The following is a 24,279-nucleotide window of genomic DNA, read 5'->3' on the forward strand; positions in this document are numbered from 1 at the left end:
CCCCAGGGCCACCGTGGCTGGGAGGGCACCCTGCTGCCCGCACACACCTACCCTGCAGCTGCCCGACACGCACAGGCTCAGGGTCCCGTCCTCCCGCTGACCACTTGGCACACACCGGGTCCCATCCAGGAAACTGTCCCCACGCCTCACAATGAAGGTCTCGCCAATGGCCCGGCACATGTGTCTGCACAGAGCGTCCCCTGGGGAGGCAGAGGGACAAGGACCCTTGGTGTAGGGAAGGCAACTCGGCAGACCGCAGAGCACAACCCAGGTGGGCCCACCCCACCAGCCACCACCCCCACCCCCGCTTCCTCCTGCGGGTTGGGGGCAAGGGTCCCGTCTCCTGAGGCAGCGACCGCAATCAGGGCGGAGCGGCGTCACGGAGTTACAAGCCGAGGAGTGCCCTCGGCACAGCCCCAGTTCCATCGCACTGAATCCTCTTGCCCGAGCAGGGGGCCCTGCTCCCATCTCCGTGTTACAGATGGGAGAGCTGAGCCCCAGGCCTGTTAGCAAGGGATGGTGCCAGGACGTGATTCAACTGATGCGGAGCCGAAGCCGGTGCCCAGCCCTCCACGGCGTCGGGGTGACGGGCCAGTCCCACCTTGACTGTACTGCTCAGCGGGGCCCCAGCGGTAGAAGGAGGCATTGCCTGGGGACAGGTGCAGCGGTTTCCTGTCTGTCTGGGAGCACTGCTCGGCCATGAACTCCAGCTGGGTCTTCTCACAGGCCTGGCCGGGAGGAGGCAGAGGACAGGCACAGGAGGGGCCCCGGGATGGGGGCTTGGGGCAGGACACCTAGGACAGTGGCCTTTGCCACTGGGCACCACAAGGCACCATGCAGTGCACGGGTCACTATGTGGGCTTAAGCCCAGCTCCTGGCTGCTCCTTGGGTCCCTGCTCTGTAAAGTGAGGGAGACAAGCCTTTCTCTGCTGATGCAAGAATCCGAGAGAATTTGCCAGGACAAAGGACAGGACACAGAGGTAAAGAGTGCTGCTCGCTGGCTCCCTTCCCCCGAGCCTGTGCTCCAGGGGAAGACTGCGCCCTCCCAGGCTGGGGAGGCCCCGAGTCTGCCTGCAGAAGGCGGGAGGGAAGGTCTCACTGGGTGCGGATCTTAGCTCAAGGTCCAAGGAGCCACCCAGTCTGATGTCCACGATCAAAACCAGGGACAGCGAGGATGTAGAGAAGGGGGAGGACTTGGGGAAACCAGAACCCTTGCACCCTGCTGTGGGGAAGCAGAGTAGCTTCCCTGCTGGGCGGGATGGCCCGGGTTCCTCAAAGAAAGAACTGGACGTAGAAATGCTTTATGACCCAGGGACCTCTCTCTTAGGAGTCTGCCCAAAAGAAATAAAAACTGGCACCAAAGTCCACGGACAGACCCATTCCCAGGGATACGATTCTCGACAACCAAGAGGTGAAAACGGCCCCGATGCCTACGGACGGACGCACAGATAACACACGGCCGTCTGCACCATGGATGTTATTCAGCCACAAAAAGGAGTGCGCTGCCCACACCTGCCGCACAGGAAGACCCCTGAGGACGTGATGCTGAGAGAAGCCAGTCACGAAAGCCCGCCTACCGTGGGACTCCACTTCCATGAAGCGCCCCAGTGCAGGCAAATCCACGGAAACAGAAAGCGACCGGTGGTTGCCAGCGGCTGGAGGCTGGGGAAGGGGAGTGGCTGCTTCATGGGTCTGGGGTTTTCCGTGGGGTGGTGGAGATGTTTTGGAGCCACACTGCGAATGGACCAAGGCTACTGGGTTCCACACTTCAAAATGGGTGATTTGATATGATGTGAATTTCACCTGTGCTTGGACTAAAAGGATGCTTTTAGGCAGGGGGTGCCACCAGGGAGGGCGGTGGCATGTGGGGACAGAGGTGTGACACCTGGAGGATCCACTGGGGTCCCAGCAGAGACACAGCAGCACCCCACTCTCCAAAGCGCCCTGGCGTGAGCCACAAATCACAGCCGCCCCAATCCTTCGGCTCCCCGGGGCCCGGCACCACTGCCCTGAGCCTCTCGTCCTGCCTGGGGGAAGCAGGCGTACCTGGGTGTTGCACGTCTCAGCCTGGAGGTCAGCACCCACACACGCACGCCCTCCAAAGGCAGGCCTGAAAATGTCCATAAGACACAAGAGGTGACGGGTGACTCCCCCCGCCCCCCAAACCGGGGAACATGGAGCAGCCCCCTCCCTGACCTGAAGGGCAGGGCCCCCTCCCTGTGGTACCTGGGGTTGTTGCAGTGCCTCCTCCGGGTGACCACACCTCCTCCGCAGGAGCGAGAGCAAGGGCTGGGGGGACCCCAGCTAGACCAGTGCCCGTGCACCACCCCCACGGGGCTCAGCTCCGCCAGGGAGCGGCAGTGACCCTTGGAGCACCACTGCAAGAGAAGGACACGCCATCCCACATCCAGGGCACCCCATACCATGCACATGCACCCCACAGCCACGCTCACCCCATAGCCACAGGACATCTCCCACACAGGACACCCACACCCACACAGGTGTGTGCGTGTGCATGCAGGAACCCCCGCACCCCCAGCCTGCTCAGGAAACAATGCTAAACGGAAGAGGGCAAACCCCAGGCTATAGGACAGGAAGAGTCTGGCCACGCTGGGTGGAGAGGAAGGACAGAGGCCCTGAGGTCTGCAGGGGAGAGGAAGACACTGCCTGGTACAGCCAACGAGAGGCAGCCTGGGTCAGGGAGCTGAACCACGCTATCACGGCCACTCAGAGCCTTTGTCTCCTCTGTGGGGCGGGGGGACAACACAAGCCTGTCCCCAGACCCAGGGAAGGGGGAAAAGAAAGTCAGTACTGGTGCGGGGAGGGCGGGGCTCTGGCAGAGTCGCTGGCAAGCCCTTTGTCGGTCTTCAGTGGTGCTGCAAACCTAGAAAACCCGTCCCATCTTCCAGGCCCTGCGGAGAGGCTGGGCAGGTCACGGGGACACGGGAAGCATCTTGAGGCCTAGCTCTCCCCACCAGGTGGCCAAGAGCAGCTCCAGGGCCCTCTGCCCCAGCTAACCGATCCTCTTGTCCCCCACCCCAGGAAATCAGGCAGCCAGGCTTCGGGGCCCCGCATGGATGCGGGCAAGGGCACACACACATGGGCACACACATGGGCACACACACACGCGCACACGCACTCGAACATCCCTTCGTTCCTGCTCTGACCTTCTGCGTGCCGCACTCTGTCCCATCCAGGAGAGGAACGAGGAGGCGGCTACAGCTGCTTTGGTCCAGGGGGTCCGTGTGGCAGGACAGAGCCTGGCACATGTCCTAAGAGGGGAGACAAGTGCCCGGTTCGGGGCCACCACAGCCCGTTGGCTCAGCATCCAGTCTTAATTGTACCCCCACACCACAGGACCCACAGACACATACACTGTTCCATGGGCACTAGTGGCGAGGGAGAGAGGGCACAGCACACCTCTCCATGGGACAGGGACGCTGACCAGGGCCCATTTTAGGGGCCCACAAATACGATTTCATTTCTTTCAAAATCAAAAGAAAAAGATGATCTTTGAGATCAAAGATGTTCTAATACGTAATATTAATATAACTATATTTACAATACTCGTGCAATATTTAAAACACTGATAATAAGTCTTAATATTTCATGTGGAGAAAGGGGCCATGAAGGCAAAGGTGTCTGGGGCCATGAAAGTCCTGTCAGCCCAGGGAGGAAGTCTGCGTTTGGGGCACCTGCCCCCTTCATCCCTTCATCTCCCCTCCCCCTGCCAGCTTACACGGCTGCTACAGGCTTTGGTTTGGAGGTCACTTCCTCCAGGAAGCCCTCCAGGTTCCCATTGAGTTGGAAGCCTTTAGTGACTGCCTATTGAAGTTCCCTGGGCACAGAGTCAGGAGCCTGCTAGGGCCCACTCTACATAATTTGTGGAATAAATGTGTCAAAATGGGGAGCAAACATGGGGACTCTTCTTAAAAAAATTGAGAATTTTAACAAGTGACCCAGCCTGGCCCAGCAGGCACTCTCAGGGGCATGAGCTGGACACAGGTGGAGGGAGCTTGGGCTGGATAGCAGACCAGGGTCGGGGCGGGGGGACGACAACTCACGAGGTGCTCCCTGGCGAAGGTGCAGGCCACTGCCTTAGCACCAAAGGCCACACGGCACTGCTCGTCTGCGCCATAGAGGAGGCCCGGCTGTGCCTGTGGGGGGCGCCCCGCGGTCCCGGCCTGCGGCCCCGGCAGATCCAACAGGCAGTGCGCCCGTCCTGCGCTGCGACAAGGCCTGGGCTCAGGCTGCAGGTGGACACGGGGTGGGGGGTGGGGGCGGGAAGGGGGAGAGGGCACGAGACGGGGAGGACCGGAGTTCTCAGCACGAACCCACACCATGAGCAGGCCCTGGGCTCGGAGGCAGCTCAGATCCAGAGCTGGGGGCCCGATGCAGCGCTGAGAAGGGGGATGCAGCAGACGAGGGTTGCATGGCAGAGTGGGTGGGATGGAGGGTGGAGGCAAAGGCAGGGTGGCTGGGGGGATGGGCATGGATGGGGCAGAATTATGGGGTGAACGCAGAAGCGAGTGGGACGGAAGAGAAGGAGCGGGCGGGAAGGAGGGAGCGGGCACCAGGAGGTGTGGACAGAGGGTGGGGCACACGGTGGAGGGGGTAGGTAGAAGGGTGGGTACAGGGGTGTGGTGGAGGATGGAGGAGAGCGCCGGGGAGGTGATGGGGGCCCATGCGGAGGGAGGCACAGGACGGGATGGGAGTAAACAGAGGGCTGGGCAGGGCTGGGGCAGAGGGAGGTGTGGGTCTGGGGGACAAGTGGGGGTGCGCCCCGCGTGGAGATGGGGGCACGGGGAGGACAGGGCGGGGTGACCAACGCAGCTACCTGAGCAGCTGCAGCACTTGCCGGTGGCTGCAGGCGGACCAGGACAGATCACCACGGGCGGGCACGGCGTCCTGGGAGGCCATCACGTGGCCACTGGGCCCGCAGCCACTGCCGGGCGCACCGTCGTGCTCCACGCCCAAGCTGTGCAGCGGAGGCCACCGCTGAGGGTCCCCTCGCCCGCCCACTCCGCCCACCCCTGCAGTCCAGGCCTGGCAGACCCTCCAGCTGCGCGGTTTCAGACCCCAGCGGCCTCCTGACCCTGCCGCCAGAGAGCCCTGCCTCAGTTTCCCAGCCGAGAGAGCACGGATTATTAGCCAGAGCCTCCTGCCTCTTTCTGCTAATAAACATCAAAAGGCTTTTAAAATGTTGAGGAAAGCCACTCGGTGGTGTTAAAAAGTCAGGGAGGACGGGGTCGTGAGGCACCTCGCTGGGGCGGGGGGGCTGCCCGTGGTAACTTTCCTGATCTGTGGGCTGGCCCAGAGTGGGAAAATCCATCCACTACCTCTGTCCTTAGATTAGTAAAGAAGTCGAGAAAACGCCCAGGACTCCGGCCACCGTCTCCACTCCCAGGGGAATGGACACTGGCTTTCAAAACCTTCTTTAAAACAAACAAAACAACTTTTTCCTCCAAAACAAGACAGATGGAGGCCCTGTGGAGGCGGGGTGGGTGGGTGGGGGTCGAGGGTCAAGTGCAGGGGCTGGAACCAGGGTGAAGATGGAACTGCTGGGGGCTGATGTAGGGGTGAGGAGCCCAGGCTCACCGGGCTCCTGAGCCGCCCACAGAGGCAGGGGTGGGGGGGCCCGCACAGAGCTCAGAGGAGCCGGAAGGCCTGGGCCGGTGGGTACCCAGGGGAAGGAGCACAGACCCAGGTTTTTACTTCAGGAGTCTCTGTGCTGTACGCGGGCACGACTTTCATAATGAAAAGACTTAAAGATCATCGAGAAAACTCGCCACTTCGGGTAAGTGACGATAGACGGGAGCACAGATATGCCTACAGAACGCAGAGCGCCCATAACAGGAAAAATCTGGAAACAGCCTAAAATCCAACAGCGTGGGATTAGTTAAATAATGCGCACCAAAAGAATTATAAAAACTCTGGGGAAAATGTTCAGGATGTATTGCTCCATTAAGAAAATAGTAATGAGACAATATACAATATAATCCCAATTTTGCAAATAAAAAATTATGTGTGTGGGTAAGAAATGACTAAAACAAAATGTGAACAGACGTTCTCTCTGGGTGGTAGGATCTGGGATAATTTTGACCGTCTGCTTTCTCTTTACCTGAATTTCCTAAGAAACGTATTTTCTAATTGTTAAGTTCATCTTGCTTGTTTTTTGGGGAAAAAAGGGTTTTTTAATCATCTGGAAATCAAGCAGTATCAGATTTCCCAGCCCTTGTCCCTCCCCCACCTCCCGAGTCCACTGGGGCCAAGGGTATAGGTTCCTTCCAACAGACTCTGCCAGCCCCGACGTGACCTCCTGGGAGCCCAGGTCAGCTCCTAGGCCTCAGCTTGGGGATAGGGTGCCTACCTGTGTGCGATCTCATGGGCGATGGTGACCCCCAGGTCAAAGCCAGTATCCTCAGTGATGAGGCAGCTCCAGGAGGACGAGCAAGCACCCCCCAGCTGGGTGACCCCTCGAACCTGCCGGTTACCATCTGGTAACTCCAGGTCAAACCTTGGGAAGAGAGGACCGCCATCTGCGTGGTGCAGACATGCCTGCCAGACCGCCTTTGCAGAGGGGGGCAGCTCCCGGGTGGGCTGGGGTGCCCCCGGGGAACGCGGCTACCTGGTGATGTAGAGAACCAGGTCGGCGTGCCCGGGATCTGCGTCGTCCTCGGGGTTGACCGTCCTGCTCCACTCACAGACACTCAGCAGTGACGCTGTGATGTTGCCCGTGATGCTTGGCGCATCCTGGGGGATCCAATAAGACAGGCTGCATTTATGGAAGCGGCGCCCAACGGGGGCCGCTGGCATCTCAGTCCTCACCGCAGCCCTGTTATGAGGCGGAGACCCACAGGAAGAGGTAAAGAGAACAGAAATGGGTTTTCCGGTTACTCCGGGCTCCCAGCTCGGCGCCTACCTCGGGCTGGGTCAGGATGACCATCTTCACTAGATGTACTCGGAACTGAGCCCCCAGAGATGGGTCCCTCAGCAGCTCTGACCCCTGTGGGGGGCAGGAGAGAGGGGAGACTCATGTGGGCTGGTGTGGCCCGACTGGCGTGCTGGAGTCCAGAGAAGACGTTCCATCGGCACAGGGGAAGATGCCAGTTGTCGGGCGGAGAGCCGACTGCGGGGAAGGGCAGATGCACTCCTGTCCTCCCCTTGCTCAGGCTCAACACACACACACACACACACACACACACACAGAACCCTGAAACAGTGGGACACAGATAATTGTTATTAGTCCAGAACATTCCATTCCAACCCTGCCTCTCTCTCACCAGATTCGTCCTGTCCTTTCTCTTTTCTGTCCATCCACCTGAAACTGTTCTCTGCTTGTCTAACCTGCACGTCTCCATGAGGCGGCGCGAGGGCCCCCCTCCCTCCACAAGCCCTTTCCTGGGTACCCCAGAGAGAAGCCCCCTCCCCACGCCCCAGCCAGCCTCCTGGCTCTCTCTCGCCACATGTGTCAAGATGCCGATCGCGGCTGACTTGTCATGTGGCTGTTGGCGCCCCCTCGTCCTCTGAATGACACACGGCCCCGTGAGAGCACTGTGCGGCCACGGGCCTCGGCTGGCCTGGGCCAGAATCCGAGCTCCACGGCTTCCCTTCCCACGCTGCTCAGATGCTGCTAAGGGAGCCCAGAAGCCCAGGTTCCATATCTGTCAAGTGGAGGGAAAGCCTTCCATGGCCGTCAGCCTGGGGGACTTTGCCTTTTGCCCAAAGCAGGTGGCCGTCCCCGAGGCAGGGCACATTTGTAGGGGCAGCCCACCCCCCAGGGCCGGCACTCTCCTTGCCGTGTTGGTCCTGATCTCCTGACGCTGCGGAAGCTTCCGCGGCAGCCTAGAGTAGTCACTGTGTGTGTGTGCACGCGTGTGTCCCGCGCATGTGTGTGTCCCGCAAGTGCTCTCCAGCTGCGGGCACGGGTCTCACGTTCCTTTCCTGACTCGGTCTCTCTGACACCACTCAGTGGGAGTCGTACTCTCCACCCCAACTTCACCCCTAAAGCAAGTGAAGGGGAGGCCAGCAGCAATGGGGTGCCCACAAGAAGAGGGCCGGCACTGCTGCCTGAGGTTCCCACGGAGCAAATGGGCTTCAGGACAGAGGCCAAATTTGAGAGTCCCCTGGAGAGAAGGGATCCAAGTAGCAAGAAGCTGTGGGGTGTACTAGGGACCCAAGAGGGGGTCCTGGGCCCTCGCCCACCTCCACTCCAGGTGAGGGAGGGGAGGAGGAAGCAAAGTGCAGGCCGCACCCCTTCCCACCCCCAAAGTCCTGGGCCGCAAGCATGACCCCAGCCTTAGGGTTACACTGAGTTCAACCTGAGTTCAAACTCCCAGGCAAGCCAGCCAATCACATTCCACCCAAGTTCCTGGCATGGGGCGCCGTGTCCAGAGGCTCCCGAGTCCCATGCGTTGGGGTCGGCGCCATCCAAGGCGCTGCACAAGGAACACTCACCATGTTGAGGTTAGTGAGCACGTAGCGCTCGGTGTCCTCCTGGTGAGCCTGATAGACATCGGGGCCCACGGCCACCAGCAGCTCCAAGTGCAGGACACTCCCCGCAGCCCGTCTCCGGACGCGAGGGGAAGGAGGACGGCCCGTTGAGGGAGGAAGCGGGGCTGACAGCGAAGGTCCTAGAAAGAAGACGACTCGTGGCTTTGGACCCCCATGCCCAGGTCTTTCCTAGGCTCGGAGACACCGTGTGAGCCCGGTCCCTACTACTTCCCGCTACAGAGCTTAGGGAGACAGGGGTCCTCAGCTTTCACATGGGGAACGTGGGGGGCAGGCGATCCCTGCCTCCCAGCTGGGTGGACACCCGGGGAGGGGGCCTGGGTTGGGCCCACTCTCAGCCCCTACCTCCGGGAGTGGGTCTCCTGACTCCTCAGGAGGATTGAGGGTCCCAAACTGTCGCAGGTCACTTTCTGCAGCAACTGTTAGAACTAGTGGTGGCTAGCCCGAGAGGCTGCTGGGTCTTGGATCCCGCCCCACCCCGAGGGCCAGATCCCATAGTGACCAGGCATCCCGGAGCATCTGAAAGGGCCCAGTGGCAGTGCAGGGCCCAAGGAGGGAGCTACTGTGTGGCCTTTTGGTCCTTTACATCTCTCCAAAGCCCTGGGCACTGGCTCTGCATCCTTGATGCCCCTCTGGGCACCTGCTGGAGAACAGAACAGGCTCATTCCAAGGTGACAAGGCTTGCCCAAGACAGCGCCCTGCCTGCACCCGGAGGCAGCCCAAGGGCTGGACAAGCAGACCTGGGAGGCAGCAGGGCCCTCTCCAATTGTGATCATGCCCAGAGGCACCGTGTCAGCCCTGAGCGGCCACTCTCTGTCTTTGGGCCCCCGCGTTCCCGTCCGTGCGAGCAACCAATACCAGTGAGTGGCGTCCTGCCAACAGCGCGCATCTGTGAGCGTGCTGTGTAAGATAGGAAGGGCTGTTTGTAGGCTCAGTGTCTACCTGTTCACCAAGAAGACAGTTGGGGGCACGGCTGATGGCCGGCCATGTGCTCCCCTGCCCTCCCTGCGCCCCAACATCCTGATGAAGATGGTTCAGTCACGGCTGTGGCATTTTGCATGGCTCCCTGGGCATTGGGGAGAGCTGGCTCTCCCCCCAGAGCTGTCCCCAAGGGAAGTCCCACCCTCCCTCTCCCAGGGGCTGTACCTTGGATGACTTCTGGGGCCTCGGGGACTGTGGGGACCTTGGGGACAGGCCTATGGATCAGGTGGGGCTGGGCACGAACCCAGGGAGGCACCAGCTCCTGGTGCTGCTTCCTCACTGGCTGGACATAGAACCTGTCCGCACCCACCAGGATGTCGCCCTCCTAGAGAAGAGAGAACAGCATGGCACTGAGCCCAGTGGCCCCACTGCATGACAGGGCCTCTCTGGGACGTCACAGCACCAGGCACAAACCTGTCCTGAGCTCTGTCCAGGGCTCCTCTCCAAGTCCAGTGCCCCCAAGCCCATCCTTGTGGGACAGCTGGGGAGGACCCGTGCCCTTTTAGGGCTGTGCCCACTTCTACACCTGCAGCCAGCACCCACCCCCACCCACACTCCAGTCCTCCCTCAGGTCGTGGCCTTGGCCTTTGGAGAGACATTGGTGGGATTCCACATGTACAGAAACAGGAAGGGTCTCCAGGGACTAGCTAGGCCTGTGCTAACAGACAGCACAGCAGTCACCAGTAGTCACAGGCTGACCAGGAATGGTTTATGTCCCGGCCCACGCTGGGCCGCGCAACGCAGCAACCAGGGAGGGGCACGTGATGACATAAGCGGCTTTGGCCAGATGGATGCATGGTGACAGATTTACACGGACACCTGACACCAGTCCTCATCACTTCTCAGCTGAAGACCCTAAGATCCAGTCCAGTGACTGGTCCAAGGTCTCCTGGGACAGAGCTGGAATCAGAACTCAAAGGGCTGACTGCCAAGCCCTGGTTCTTTCTGTTCCATGGTCCCCCAGGTTCACGCCTCGCTCTGCCACCGGCTAGCCTGGCGGCCTTGGGAACTCAGCCCGCTTTTCCGAGCCTCCCTGGAACACGCCCTCGGAGGCCTGGCGCGAGGCAAAGATCCAACGCGGTGTCCTCCGGCACACCTGGCTGGGCACCGTGGGGTCCCCCCGAGCCAGCACACCCTCAGCGCGGCCTCTCCCCGAGGCGAAGCCGGGCTCCCACTCACCAAGCCGCCGGAGCAGTAAGTGACTCTAGCCCGGGCGCCCGGAGGCAGCAGGGGGCGGCCTCCCGTGAAGCAGAGGTGGGCCGGCCGCCTCAGTAGGCGGAGGGAGGCGTTCAGCACGTGCTCGCTGGTGAAGGACGCGGACAGGAGGCTCCGCTCCGGCGGGAAGGAGACGGTGATGCGCCGGCCCCAGGCGTGCAGGGAGCAGCGCGGGGTCCTGCAGGGAGGCCCCCGGGGCCCGTCTTCACAGATGCAGCTGAGAGGGGCCACATGGAACGGAGGCACTGCAAGGGAGAGGAGGCTGCCTTGCTCAACCCTGCTCGGCCCTCCTCTTCCTGCCCTGGAGAGGAAGCCCCATCCTGGGTTCAAATTCAGCTCCTTCTGGCTTGTAGGAGGGCAGAGTGCAAGTCGCCTCTCCCATCTGGGCCTTGCTCCGGGGCAGACCAGCGCTCAGCACACTAGCCTCGACCCATGAGGGGTTTCACGAGGGGTGGCATGAACCCCAATGGGCAGAGCAGGTACAAGTCCAGCCTCTAGGAAAAGCAGGCACCCGAGACCAGCCTTGCCATCCTTCTCCACCCACCTGCCTCCCCCCTAAGGAGCCCCCAGAGGAGTTAAGGACCCCAGGCCCCAGGAGGGGAAGAGCTCCAAGGACCTGGGGTCCCGATTCACAAGTTTCCACCCGGAAGTGGCCCCAAGCAGGGCTCTGTGTGCATCTGACCCAGGCCACAGACAATTTGGGCACAAGAGGGACATCCCTTATTTCTTTCCACTCTGACTAGCCCACCCTGCCTCTGGTCCCCAGCAGCCTTTAGATCAATGGCCCAACTCGGAAAGGGGCCTGGCACCGCACAGAGGTCCACAGACAGGGCCCAGAGCGACAGGAAGGCTCTGGCTGGGCCTGAGCCAGGGCCTATCTTGTTTCTCACAGAAAGGATAAATATTTCCATCCATGATCAGAAACCACAAGAGCTCCTGTGGCTTCCCTAGCCCAAGGGAGGCCCCGGGGCAAAAGGGGCCAGCTAATCAGTAACTGTTTCCTTGAGATACTGAGCAGAAGCCTGGGGTCAGAACCCCAGCTTGGTCCAGAACACCCAGACCGGCTTTCACGGACTTGGCAGAAGTCCGGAGTTGATTAACAGGAATGATGGTAGATTCTTGGACTTCCCCCCTCCAGCAGAGCCCTGACCCTGAGAACCCCCCTGCCAAGAAGATCCCACAAAAGTACCTTTTAAAGTAGCTTCAGGACCGAAATAAGAAGTCACTTCCTCTGGCTCCAAAGCCTGAAGAAATTGCTGCAAGACAGAAAGGACAAGGGAGAAGAGAGGAAGGAGACGGGGTGGCAGAGGAGCAAGGCAAGGACACAGAATGGAGAAGCCCATTCCTTCCCCAGTGAGCACACTCTATCCCCCAAACCCCATGCTCAGATCTGCCCCTTGCCCAGTGCAAGCCCCAAAGCTGAGAGAAGACCCCAGGCAGTTCCCTCTCTCCCCAGGGCTCCCTCCTTCAGCACCCAGAGGAGCTCAGATTCCCGGCCCCAGGGCTCCCGAAATACCTCGACGTCTGCAGACTCACCTACCTGCTGGAAATCGGAGAGTCCCCAGCAGCCCAGGAGAAAGAGGGCAGAAGTGAGAATTGTCCCCAAGCCTCTGTGCCAGGGGTGAGGCTCCCTCATCCTCGGGAAAACCAGCCTGTAGCCCCGGGAGAGAGCCTTGTGACTGGACATCTGGCCGGTGTGGAATGTGGTAGACCCGGGTGGGCGGGAAGATGAGGCTGTGTTTACTCTTGGGAGCTTCCTCTCGGGGCAGGGGCCATGGGAGTGGGCAGCCCGCAGACTCTCGCACGAGGTGAGTCCTGGGCCCAGGGCAGCGGATCCTACACCCTGGGATGGGGCTGGGCCAAGCAGCAGAGTCACGAGGAAGTAGCACTGGACCGGGGATCATGGGAATGTGGATTCAGGCGTGATTCTAGAACCGAGGCTAGGTTACTGTCCCCTGACTGAAGGCAGGCTGCGCCTTCCAGTTCCGACAACTTGCTCTCCTCAACTGACACCCCGTGACCTGTCCTGCTCTCCGCTCCCCATTCCCTGTGTCTAGCTAAAATCGTCAGGAGGCGATCACTACACAAGCTCACTTATCTGGGATTGAAGAATCGCTATCCAGGGCACCGAGATTTGGGCCACGACCCAAATAAGGCCCCACTAGGGAGCAAATCTCAGAAGCATTCACAGCTAAGATAGGCCGCTTGGGTGTGTTGCTTACAGACAACTTGTGATGCGTGTCGGCAGCAGAAAGGGAACCGCATGACATAATCTGCACTGAAGCTGTCACTGCTGGTCTCTCACTGTGGGGGGCTTGAAGGGTCAGGGTTGGTCCCTGGAATATTTGCACTTTGGCCCAGTTCAAGAGGTCACGTGTCCACCGGTGAGGACAGGCATATGGCCGGTCTCCTTAATGGACTCCTGGCTCCATTCTGAGATCCCTTGACATATAAGTGACCCTGTTTCATTCCATCCTTCCTCACCCAGTGCAGATCCCGGGCCCCCCACTACCCTCACGTCTCAAAGACACTTTCTGCCTCAGTCACTCCCCCTCACTACTCACTCTCCTGTGTCTGGCCCCCGTGGACAGTCACAGAACCAGGCCACGGGGCACCACGCTGCCCTCAGCATCACAGACCACCTGGCAACCCACTCTACTTTCTGGAAGGTTCTCAGTCATGCTCTCCAAAGCACTATTTCCAGCTCCCTCACAGTTCCAGAACACCACCCCCCGACTCAGACTCAGCTGACAGCTAGCGGGGGACAGTGCAGGGTCCCTGCCCTGGTGTCCTCTGTTATCCCGGGGCCTTCGAGGATTCCATCCTGGGCCGGTTGGCTTTCCTTTCCCAGGCCAGATCTGCGGGATTGCCTTAGGCTCTCCCGGCCCATCCCGCGTTTCCCCTTTTACCTTTCCCCGAACGTCATCCCAGTTCAGGCTTCGGGCTCCTGACTGTCTCTGTGACTGCTCCCTGGAAACCCAGAAGGACACACTGCCCCCAATCCAAGCTCATCATCGCGGGCCTGGGCATCGGTCATGGGCTCCCACCTGGCCTCCCCGCTCTCTCGTGCCCGCGCGCCCTCCCCGTCCCATTTCTCACACAGTGGCAGTGATCCTTTAAGAACTCAAGTCAGACTGCGTCACCCCCCAGCTTTAAAGCAACCGATGGCTTCCCCTGCCCTAAGAGTAAAATGTCCAAACCCTTTCCGGCAGCCTCCGAGACTCTGGAATCGCAGGTGAGACTGCCCTGCTGCTCCTGTCTCCCCTTGACGCACGGAGCCTGAGCCGCCCCGGCTGGCTTCCCCGTGCTCAGAGGCATCAAGGGCTTTGCGGGTCTTCCCTCTGAGCCCTGGTTCCCCGTCAGGTTTCTGCTCACATGTCACCTGCTCAAAGAGGCCCTCCCTTGTGACCCGATCTAAGTGGCCCCGCCCCCCCCCCGGGTGGCCACTCTCAGAGGATAAAAATCAGGAATTTTCCTTAAATTTCTGTTTTCCATAAACAACGAATACTTCTTGTTTTAGTCTAAGTATGCCCCCAATATTGCAACTAACGCGTCGGGCACAAGTAGACAAAAATTATTACTCACCTGCAATGCCCAGGTCCCCGGGCATCCTGCGGGCGGTCTGGTAACCGCACCCCCTCCCCACGCCCGGGGTCAACCTCTTCCTGGCATCTCTGTTACCCGCTGCCCGGCAGTTGCCGGTACCCGAACTCCCTGGCTGGTGTGTGAGCCGTCTCCCTGGAGCCCCCCGCCCCGCGCGCGCAGACCCACGTGGAGACTTTCGGGAAGCCGAGGCTGCTCCGCGGCGCGAATCGAGGCACCGAGGGGCCAGGCAGAGAGCGGCTGGTGATTTATTCCCACCGCTGCTGCGCAAAATACTTCTCAGCATTGTTACAATGTTTCCTCGTTGCTGTCGGCTATGGCTCAAGAGCCTCTGCGGCCCGGTTGCGCTGGGGTCGACTTTTCGTCCCCGGGCCTCAGTTTCCCCACTCGGGGAGGAAGGAGGGGCGGAGCCCGGCCGTCCGGCTGGGGGCGTGGCCCTGCCCCGCCCGCTCCGCCCCCCGGCTCCGCCCACGCCCGCCCCAGGCTCGGCCGCCCAGCGTCCCCTAGCGGCCGCCTGCGCCCCTGCGCTCGGCCGGCCCAGCCGCGGTGCTACAACGACTGCGGCCCCCCAGTTTCCTTCCGGCGCCCTCGTTTCTCATCCCCTTCCTCGCTCTCGGAAGATTCTAGGCCTCCCCGAACCCCACCCTCGGTCATGGAGACCGATGCCGCTCTCTGGGACGGTGACCCTTCTCCCGGGACGGTGGAGAGCCCCGTCTTGCCCCGGGCTATGCGGAACCAGGGGCGGAGGCCCGGTTTCCAGCGGGTCGGGAAGAGAAGAGCACTTCCGGGGGCGGGGGGCGCACGTGCGGCGGCGCGCGCGGGGTCGCTTCCGGGGTGCGGGGTGCGGGGGGCGGGTGTCCCCGGAGTCCGGGGTTTGGGGGCTGGCCTGGGCCTGCGCTCGCTGGACAGAGCTCGGCTCCGGGCCCGGGCTGCGAGGCTCCGGTCGCGCTCTAGCGTCGGGCCCCGGGGACCCCGGACGGCGGCGGCGGCATGGCCAAGGCGCTGACCCCCAGGCGCGCCCCGGGCGACCCCCTGGCCGAGCCGGGGCTTGTCCAGAAGCCCCCTCGGAAGAAGAGCAGGAAGAGGAGCTTCCGGAAGAGCAAAGGGCGAGAAGCAGGCAGGACGCCGGGAGGAGGCCCCAGGGCCGTCGTGGCGCGGCCTCCGAAGGCGCCGGAGGACTTTTCCCGAAACTGGCGGGCGCTGCGGGAGGTCAGGGCAGCGGGGCCGCGCGCGGGACGGGCAGGCGGGTGGGACCCGGCGGGGCCTGGCCGAGCCGCGCGGGCCGAGGCAGACGGGCCGCCCGACGTAGACCGCGAGCCCCGGGGCGCGGCCTCGAAGTGCGGACCGGTCTCCTCCTCTCCGTGCGTGTCCGTTTCCCCCGACCGACCGCCTGCGGGGCCCCCGCTAGCGTCCCCGGCGGACGGACGAGGGGGGCCCGGAAAGGGCAGGGGCGTGACCGGGAGTGCGGCCCGCGCGGCGGAACCCGGCCCCGTTCCGCAGTCCCCGCTCCGGACCGGGGGTGCCGCGCGGCCAGTCCGCCGGCGGACGCTCCTTTCTGCCCCGCCGTCCCGGGGGTCCGCTGTGATTCTCGGCGGCCCCTCGGAGTTCGCTGCTTGGTCCTGGCTGGTTCCAAGGGAGGAAACGGGGTTTCAGAACCGGGCCCAGCGGCGCGCGGCCGGTGGAAACGTGGCGGGCGCCGGGCAGAGTCCCGTTCGGGCGCGGGTTTTCTGGACTCTGCTCCCGAGCCTCCGGGTGAGCGAGACGGACAGGGAACGGCTGCCGCAGCCTCTCAGCACAGCCCGTGTCTTAGGATGCTGGCGGCCCCGACCGCCTGTCTCCAGGGGCAGGACTGATGCGGTTCCGTTGGGAAGCCCCCGGTTCTGTAGGTTTCTCGAGTTGTGACTCTCCCTCTTTCTCCCAAGAAAGTAAAGCAAGATTAAGTGCGTGGGAAGGGTGGTTATTGCGGGGAACCTTGTGTGTTTTCTCTGTGTCATACAAGGAACCAAATCCTTCCATCCTTTTTTTTTTTTTTTTTGCATTTAAACCATGGATATTTTTTCTTTTTTTTTTTTTAAACTGGCTTGTGATGTATTATTAGCCCCAGGGCTACAGGTCTGTGAATCCACAGTCTTACACACTTCACAGCACTCACCATAGCACATACCCTCCCCAGTGTCCGTCCCCCAGCCACCCTGTCCCTACCCAAATCTTAAGCGTTGTGGGAACTGGTAAGTCGAACCCCAGTTCCTCGTGTCTTGGCTCACGGCCACATAACCAGGGTCTTCACTGTGGCTGAGAACAGCCAGGCTGGGACTGGAGCAGCGGGGGAAGGTTGGGCTGGCGGAACGCAGGAGAGCCAGTCTTGTAGGACAGAAGGATGGCCCCTGGCCACCCTTGAGCCTCCTGTACGGTGACAGACACTGTCCTCTGCTGTGTCTGAGACCCGCACAGCGGTAGCAAACCGAGAGATCTTGTGAAGGACGGGGGTTTCCACGCTGTGGCTCCGGGGCCTCATCTGTGGGAGAAGTAGCTCTTGATGAACCGCAGACAGGAAAATGGGTTGCGCATCATGCCCTCGGGCCCTGGGTCAAGTAGTCCCTGCTCAGAGGTTCAGGAGGTACTTAAGACGAAAACTCGCTTTGAAGTTTTATAGGAACGAGGAAGCAGGTATCAAATCCTTGTCGCAGTCAGACACGCGGAGAAGCCATGTCAACACAACCGACTTCAGATGGGCGTGAGGAAGGGCTCCTCCTAGACCGTGCGAAAATGAGTGTCCGCGATGCGGGCTGCGGGTAGCAGACATACGTCGCTGTGACTGACGTGCACGTACACGTGTGTACACACGTTTTCCATCTTGTGCGTGATTTCCAAATTAAGACGTGTCGTGTTTTTTATTTTGGGTTCTGTTAGCTCCTGAAACAAAAAACCCAGGCCCCGGAAAAGCCTCTTGTCTCTCAGACGGAGCCCAAAAAGCAGCCCAGGATCGTCGCACAAAAGAGAAGAGCGATCCCAGATGCAGCACAGAGACGTGAGATGGAGACGGAGACCGCACACGCCGAGGCCGTCGCCGCCCCTGTCCCTTCAGATTCTCCAAGGAACAGGAAGATGCCGGCACCTCGCACCCAGGCCAGCGGAGCCGAGCACGGTCAGAAAGGAGCCAGAAAAAGGACAGACGGCAACATTTCTCCAGAAGGAGGAGACCTCAGGCATAAGAAGCGGAAAGCTAAGGAGGTGACTTTGGCCTTGCCTCCGGCCCTGCCCACCGAGTGAGTACAGGTGGCCCACCCAGTCCCCTCTGCCTCCCTGTGTGGCCGGCGACCCCCTGGGCTCATCTCCGAGAGCAGAGCCCCAGCACCTGCGGCCCGTCTCCTCCAGGAGGCCTAGGCAGGCGCCCTCCCCCAGCGCACACCCTCCAGCGCCTGACCTGCTGCTTCCTGGCTTGTTACTCGTTTCCACGGGGGCAGAATGCGGGCAGGGTGTGTTCGGTAACTGTTGTTCTGCAGGGCCTAGAGCAGAGCTGGCCTTACTAACAGGCCTCCACTAAAGGTCTGTGGGATGAACGCACGCCAGAGCCGGAGGGACCCAAGCCTGAGAGCAGTTCACGCATCTGGCGAGTCGGGTGCGCAGAGGCGAGCTCCTGACCCCCCCGCCTCTGTGGCCATCTGTGGCGTCAGGCGGGGACTGGGAGCGTGTGAGATGCAGGGCGCTGGGTCAGCACCTGGTGGTTACTGAGCAGACCCAGTGGGGGTCAGTCACGCAGGGACGACCAGGAGCCAGTGGCTGCCTCTCAGTGGCTCGGCTGGAGGTGGCCTGTCTGTAAGACAGGCTGGTGGTGAGTCGCCTGGGTCGCCGAAGGCCCTAGGAAAGACGGGTTGGACTGCCTGCGTGTGTCCCTGTGCCAGGGACGCCCTCTGGAAACGGACCAGGCATGACAGGGCCCTCCCGCTTGAGGCTGATGTCAGGCAGAAGGCACAGCCGGAATGAGACACTTCTAGGGAATCTGTGCGCGTGGTCACAGTAGACCCCGGGACGGAGCAGCTCATGGAGCCGATGGCCAGAGGAGCGCGTCCACTCAGTGGGGTCAGGAAGAGATTTCTAAGGAAGTGACATTCGGCTGAGCCCGAAAGACAGAATTCTCCAGGCAGGAATGTGCACAGTTGCACGGGCGTCTGCGTTCAAGCCTTGATGTGAAGACACTAGAGGTCGCTCCCGCCTAATGCGGATGGGGAGTCGGTGTTTCCATTCCACGCCGGCACGGGTGGTTCAGTGATAGAACCCCCTGCCGTTTCATGGTCTCGCGCTTGTGTTTTCTAAATGTTTGGTGATGAACCTCCTACTTTCTCATTTAGAAACAAGCATCGGTAGTCGTTACACCTGGCGTGTACGTTTACAAGGTAAACGTTCTTAGGTTTCTGCGTTTATCTGGGGTTCTCAGTTGGGGATAAGGAGCCGGTCTCGTAACGAAACGGGAAAGCGGCAGTGTGCGCCGGCCAGTCCGCGGGAGCCACGTACCACCCCCCGCTGGCCCGCCCCCGCGCTGCACCAGCTCCTCCAACCTGTCCTCTCTGCCTTTTAGAGAAGACATCTGGTTTGATGACGTGGACCCGGCAGATATCGAAGCGGCCCTGGGCCCCGAGGCAGCCAGGATAGCAAGAAAGCAGCTGGGGCAGAGCGCGAGCGGCATCACGCTGGTGAAGGAGCCAGCCTTCGGCGGGTGCGCGGGGCCAGGGCCGCGGGTTTGGGAGGGGGCTCCGTCCCTGGCCCCTGGCTGAACCCTGGTTGAATCGGGCAGGCGCGCCCCACCCCGCGAGGAGCCTGAGCGGGGAGAGCTTGTCCCGCGAGCCGTGGCCGTGGGTGGAGAGCTCTAGGTGCCCATGGCTGCGTCCCGCCGTGTTGATTAAACTGGAACCTTTGGCTCCCTTCAGCCTGACTAGAGCCTTAGCCATGGATTGTGAGATGGTGGGCGTGGGCCCCAAGGGGGAAGAGAGCATCGCCGCCCGAGTGTCCGTTGTGAACCAGTATGGGAAGTGTGTTTATGACAAGTACGTCAAGCCCACCCAGCCAGTGACGGACTACAGGACGGCGGTCAGCGGGATACGGCCGGAGAGCCTCAAGCAGGGTGGGTCCTCCCGGCCCATGAGCCCGAGGAAGGGCAGTGCCTGGGTCCCTTCTCCCTTTTTCTTTTTCTTTTTTTTTAGTTAGTTTTTCAAGTAATCTTTATACCCAACATGGGGCTTGAACTCACAGCCCCGGGACCGAGTCACGTGCTCTACCGACTGAGCCGGCCGGGAGCTCCTCTCTTTCTTCCTCTTGTCCCCTTTCTGTTTGGAGTATCCACCACAGCCGGAGTCCCGACAGTCTTACCTCGCCTGGGGTGACTGTGGGCAGAGACCTCACAGAGACACTTGTGTCTGTCAGACAGGCTGACCCCGTGCAAGTGTGGGGTCGGGAGGAGATGCGGGACAGATTGTAGGGTTTCGTCTTTGTGAGGACTTCGGGAAGCCATGGGAGGGTCCGAGCCATGAGAGGCCTGGCTCAGGTTCTAGCAGGTGCCTTCTGGCCGCGATGTTGAGAAGAGACTCCGGGCCCGTGAGGGTGGAAATGGGGAGAGGGAGCACGTGCTGCTGGTGACCTGGTGCGGGGGAGCCCCCAAACCCAGACGCATCCTGAAGGCGGAGTCTGTAGGGTTTTCTGGTGGATTCGTCCTGTGGGAGGAAGACCAGAAAGACCCCGTAGGGGGACTCCGAGGTTGGGGCCTGGAGAGGTCCTGGAAGCTCTCGGAATCCAGGCTACACTGCTCCTTCCTGGCCCACTCGGGTCTCCTTTCTCTGCTTCTCGGGTTCCCTCTGCACACCTGACTGACAAGGGGTGCCCTGGCCTGGCCAGCCCCTCAGCTCTAGGCTCTGATAGGTCCCGCGTGGGGTGGGCTGCCCCCATCTAATTTCCTCTGTCGGGGTGGGGCGGTGGGCAGGCGGAGTCACGGGGTGCAGGCACAGTGAGGGCGGGGGTGCCCCCGGGGGCGTCTGCCAGCGGAGCCGGCCATGCCGCCTCTGGGCCCCAGGGTCTGGAGCAGCCCTCCTTGCTGTCCGGGGCGGAGCACCGTTGTTTTTCTCTCCCGTCGGGCGGGCGGCTGCGAGCGCTGCAGAAGGCCCCCTCACGGCCGCGTCTGCGCTCTGTTCGTCAGGAGAAAGCCTGGAGGTGATCCAGCAGGAGGTAGCCGACCTGCTGAAGGGCCGGATCCTGGTCGGACACGCGCTGCACCACGACCTGAAGGTGCGTTGGGCACCTCGGGGGGGATCACGGCGTCCGGCATTGGGCCCCAGTGAGGGCCCCAGGTGCCCGTCTCCGGGCTCTTCCTGTGCCCTGGGAGGAGTGCCCGGCGTTTCCCGGCTCTCTAAAAGGCAGCTGAGGCACTGTGAGTTAGGTGACATGCCCACTGCGTCCTACGGCAGAGCGGGATGCCCCCGGCCCCCTGCCCGGCCCTCTAGCACATTCTCTGTACACAAAGCCAGGCCGCTGCCTCTGCAGTGTCACCCAGCTGGCTGGGGCCTACTGCTCCTGTGAGGTCAGAGCCGCCGTCTGTGGGGAAGTGTCCCCTGCGGCCAGCCCTCCATGGCCACCAGACCGTCCAGGGCTCCATTTGTCTTCCTCATGGCAGGCAAGCTCCAGGGGCCCCAGAGGCGGTGGCCTCCGGCCTCTGCTTCTCGAGGGTCTCTGCTGTAGGCAGGACGGGGCCGCCTGTTCTGATGAGGCCGCGGGGCAGGCAGAGTGGGAGACTGTCCTTCCTGGGCGTGGGGCTTCTCAAATAGTGTTCCGTGGAACCCGGGAGTTCTCCGATGTTTGAGGCAACCCTGAGTGTCGGTCTGCACGACCTCGTGAAAATTCTGAACTGTGGAGGCAGACAGTGGGTCGCCCACCGAGTGTGATGTGGGACCGTAAACCCTCAATGGCCACCGCCCAGCCGGTTCCTGCTCCCTCCCCACGCGGCCAGCTCTCCTGAGGTCGTACGAGGAGCCGCTGCCGTCCGCTACTGTCCTGACTTCCCGCACATGGGACGCTGGCTCACCACGTGGGGACTCCGTGCTTGTGGGTCACGTGGTGGCTATTGGTCTCCGTGTCCCCGGCTTCGGGATTGCGTCCTTAGTAACCGGGTTCTTACGGCCGAGCATCGTCTGTGGACAGCGCAATGGCGGTCTCTCAGAAGTCCGGGTCCCGCCGGTGTCCTCACTCGAGCGGGTTCTGTGTTAGGGATCCTCGTAGGAGGCGACTTGAGAGAAGGGGGTCCCACTGGCGTGACCATCACTCTCCTCTTCCAGGTGCTGTTTCTCGATCACCCCAAAAAGAAGATTCGAGACACTCAGAAATACAAACCGTTCAAGAGTCAAGTGAAGGTATGAACAGGAAGCAGGGGTGCTGCCGCTTGTGTCGTGGTTGGCTCTGGTTCCTGACAGCTTATCATTAAAGGGGATTGGTCTGTGGTCTGGGGTCACTTTTTAACTCTTGAAAGGTTAAAAGGAAAAGTAGAGATCTGAGCGCTGCACTCAGAGGTCTCTGTGAGCGAGAGCGGGTTCTCGCCGCTCCAGTCTCTGTGCCGAGAGCCCCAGCTTTGGGGAGGGAGCTGCCCGTGCACCTGCTGCCACGGAGGCCTGAGGCTGAAAGGCGGAGGTGCAGGCTCCTTCCCGGGCCCCCCTCTCCAGCCGACGGCGGGCTCTCCAGCCCTGGGGGGCCCTGGCGCCTCAGGTGAAGGCACACTGAGGGGTCCTGGGTTGGGCTCAGGAGGTGACTGGCCTGACCCCTGGCCTGGTGCAACACCCACCCCTCCACCCCTCGCGCCAGCAGAGCCTGCAGAGGCCTGCCCCCCCAGCGTGTGGTGTGCTGTCCCCTGTCCCCCGGCAGAGTGGAAGGCCGTCTCTGAAGTTGCTTGCGGAGAAGCTCCTGGGGATCAGGGTGCAGGAGGCAGAGCACTGTTCGGTAAGTGTGTCCTGGGGTGATAGTCCTCAGGATTGGGGGCCATCCCTGACCGGGGGCTCGGTCAGGGGCCTGGAGGACTTCTTTTTGGAAGGCCCCGGGTCTGTAAAACCGAGGAGACCGCGTGGGCTCACAGGACACTCACTGCGTCCTGAGTGTTCACGTTTAGCTGCTAAACACGGAACACAAAAACTACCATTTGCAGTCGTTTGGAGAAAAAGTCCCCCATCTAGACTGAAGGCCTTTTAGGCTGGTGCAGCCGAGGCTGGCTGGCCCCTTGGGCCTTGTGACAGGCTCCCAGGCTGGGGCCAAAGAGTGTGGGTGCCAGGCTGGCATGTGGAACCCGGCCCCCACATCATGGCCTCCGTCCGCCTCGCGCTCGAAGCCCGCCCTCCCGCCTGCGTGTCCGTGTGTCTGTGTTGCGTCACAAGGCAGCGTGCCTGTCCGTGCCCCTCCTTGGGTTCCTTTCTTCTCCCGTAAGTGGGGCCCTGGAGATCCCAAAGCCCAGCCAGGACCGAGTCCCTGAACCACTGCTTTGCTTGGCTTTCTCCTTTGCATGCCCAGTGTCTGGCGCTCGGGCTTGGCAGTTGGGGGATTGGGTGGCCCGTGGCTGTGCTTGTCACGTGCAGGGACAGTCACAGTGGTCTTCTGTGTCCTCTAGATTCAGGATGCCCAGACAGCAATGAGACTGTATATCCTCGTGAAGAAGGAGTGGGAGAGTACAGCCCAGGACAGGCGCCCCACAGCCCCCGCCCCAGATGGTGGCAGCGTCTCCGTCCCGAAGCGGTCGTGACCAAACATGGGACAACTCGGGCCTGCCCAGAGCAGCATCTTGGTCGAAACTCATTCTCCATCCTGTGGCAGGGCTCGCGGGCGTGCTGCTGAGAACTGCTGCTTCCCTCCGAGTTCATGGTCTGAGAGCAGGTGCCCCTCCCCGCACCCAGGGGGCCGGGCAGTGCGGGCAGGAGTGTCTGTCCCGGGCCTAGCTGGAGGTGGCAGGTGGGGACGGACGTGGAGGGGCCCCTGGAGCTCTGGCAGGACGGGGGTGGGACCGCCTGTACCGTGCTGTCACCGCAGCGTGGTGGCAGCTTTGCTGGGGGTTTGCCGTGTCCTGGCCGTGGAAAGTACCCGGTCGTCCACCGGGGTGTCCGTGCCTGCCTTGGCTGGGGGGAGGGCCCACTCCTTCCTCCGCCTTGAGTCACGGAAAGAGCACTGGCCTTGCGGGCCCGGCCCCGTCTCGGGCTTAGCTGTGGCTGAGATTTTCTGAGGCCGCCGTTCCTCTGTCAGCCCCCGCCCCCGCCCCCGCCCCGCGTATACTCCCGCCAAGTTTAAGGGCAGGGCCCAAGGTGTGGTGAGGCTCAGGTTGTCTGAGCTCGGCGACGGCGGTCACTCCCAGAAGTCGGGGACTGTTCCCTTCTGAGATGGACGTGCTGAGCCCCGGCTGTTGGGCTGGAGCCTCATGTGGGTTTGGCCCAGGTGTGAGAAGGGCCGGGAGCCGCGGGTTGCACTCCGTGCCCAGAGCGCCAGACTTGACCAAGCCACCCGACGGCCGCCGAGGAAGGCCCAAGCCCGCAGAGGGTACTGAACATGAATACAGGTTTTTACTGGAGGCGGAGCTTCTGGAGGTTACTTTGTTGCCCTTGAGGACGGCTGCGCCCAGCCGCCGCACTGACCGGGCCAGCACCGTGGCCTGCGTGACGCCTGCTGAGCCAGGCCCCCAGAGCACTGCCCCCGGGACGCTTCCATGCCAGGCACTGGCCTTGGGCCTCACCCTGAGGAGGACATTCCCCCCCAGGCCTAAGGAAGACTCCAGTCAGCGGGCAACTCTGGGGACATACAAGGAAAGGGCAGGAGAGAAGGGGTGGGGGTGGGGGACTTGGGGCATCTGCCTCCTTAGGGCAGAGCCGACTGTCCTCGCGTGGAGCAGGATGGCGTGATGGCCTCCAGCCTTAGGAACACCATCTCCGCATGTGAAACCAGCTCCTGGAAGTAGAAGAGCCA

General features: G+C 61.8%; 2 protein-coding genes across 3 annotated transcripts in view; one reads left to right on the forward strand and one right to left on the reverse strand.

Moving 5' to 3' along the window:
• The window catches only part of ADAMTS13 (ADAM metallopeptidase with thrombospondin type 1 motif 13), a 28,400-nt gene extending 14,272 nt beyond the window's left edge, over positions 1-14,128 (reverse strand). The window contains exons 1-16 of the mRNA XM_032866240.1: positions 13,908-14,128; positions 12,248-12,359; positions 11,897-11,963; positions 10,672-10,952; positions 9,658-9,817; positions 8,458-8,633; positions 6,923-7,006; positions 6,629-6,753; positions 6,371-6,517; positions 4,838-4,978; positions 4,065-4,227; positions 3,168-3,272; positions 2,227-2,378; positions 2,047-2,110; positions 602-728; positions 52-200 (exon numbers count right to left, since the gene is read on the reverse strand). Of these exons, the coding sequence (XP_032722131.1) occupies positions 52-200; positions 602-728; positions 2,047-2,110; positions 2,227-2,378; positions 3,168-3,272; positions 4,065-4,227; positions 4,838-4,978; positions 6,371-6,517; positions 6,629-6,753; positions 6,923-7,006; positions 8,458-8,633; positions 9,658-9,817; positions 10,672-10,952; positions 11,897-11,963; positions 12,248-12,343 (2,037 nt within the window). The 5' untranslated portion in view covers positions 12,344-12,359; positions 13,908-14,128. The remainder of the gene's footprint in view (positions 1-51; positions 201-601; positions 729-2,046; positions 2,111-2,226; positions 2,379-3,167; positions 3,273-4,064; positions 4,228-4,837; positions 4,979-6,370; positions 6,518-6,628; positions 6,754-6,922; positions 7,007-8,457; positions 8,634-9,657; positions 9,818-10,671; positions 10,953-11,896; positions 11,964-12,247; positions 12,360-13,907) is intronic.
• A 1,051-nt stretch (positions 14,129-15,179) lies between these two features.
• On the forward strand, positions 15,180-23,541 carry REXO4 (REX4 homolog, 3'-5' exonuclease). 2 transcript variants are annotated; one of them, XM_032866253.1, is made up of 8 exons: positions 15,180-15,519; positions 17,221-17,576; positions 18,887-19,024; positions 19,236-19,429; positions 20,495-20,583; positions 21,627-21,701; positions 22,207-22,281; positions 22,940-23,541. In XM_032866253.1, the coding sequence occupies exons 1-8, from the start codon at positions 15,301-15,303 to the stop codon at positions 23,069-23,071; spliced, it is 1,278 nt and encodes a 425-aa protein (XP_032722144.1). In that variant the 5' UTR covers positions 15,180-15,300; the 3' UTR covers positions 23,072-23,541. The 2 variants fall into 2 exon arrangements, with proteins under 2 accessions (XP_032722144.1, XP_032722146.1); XM_032866255.1 differs by having other exon boundaries at positions 17,269-17,576.
• The last annotated feature ends 738 nt before the right edge of the window (positions 23,542-24,279 follow it).

Source organism: Lontra canadensis, unplaced genomic scaffold (genome assembly GCF_010015895.1).
Source record: "Lontra canadensis isolate GAN:19392208 unplaced genomic scaffold, GSC_riverotter_1.0 scaffold30, whole genome shotgun sequence".
In the NCBI taxonomy this organism is placed as follows: domain Eukaryota; kingdom Metazoa; phylum Chordata; class Mammalia; order Carnivora; family Mustelidae; genus Lontra; species Lontra canadensis.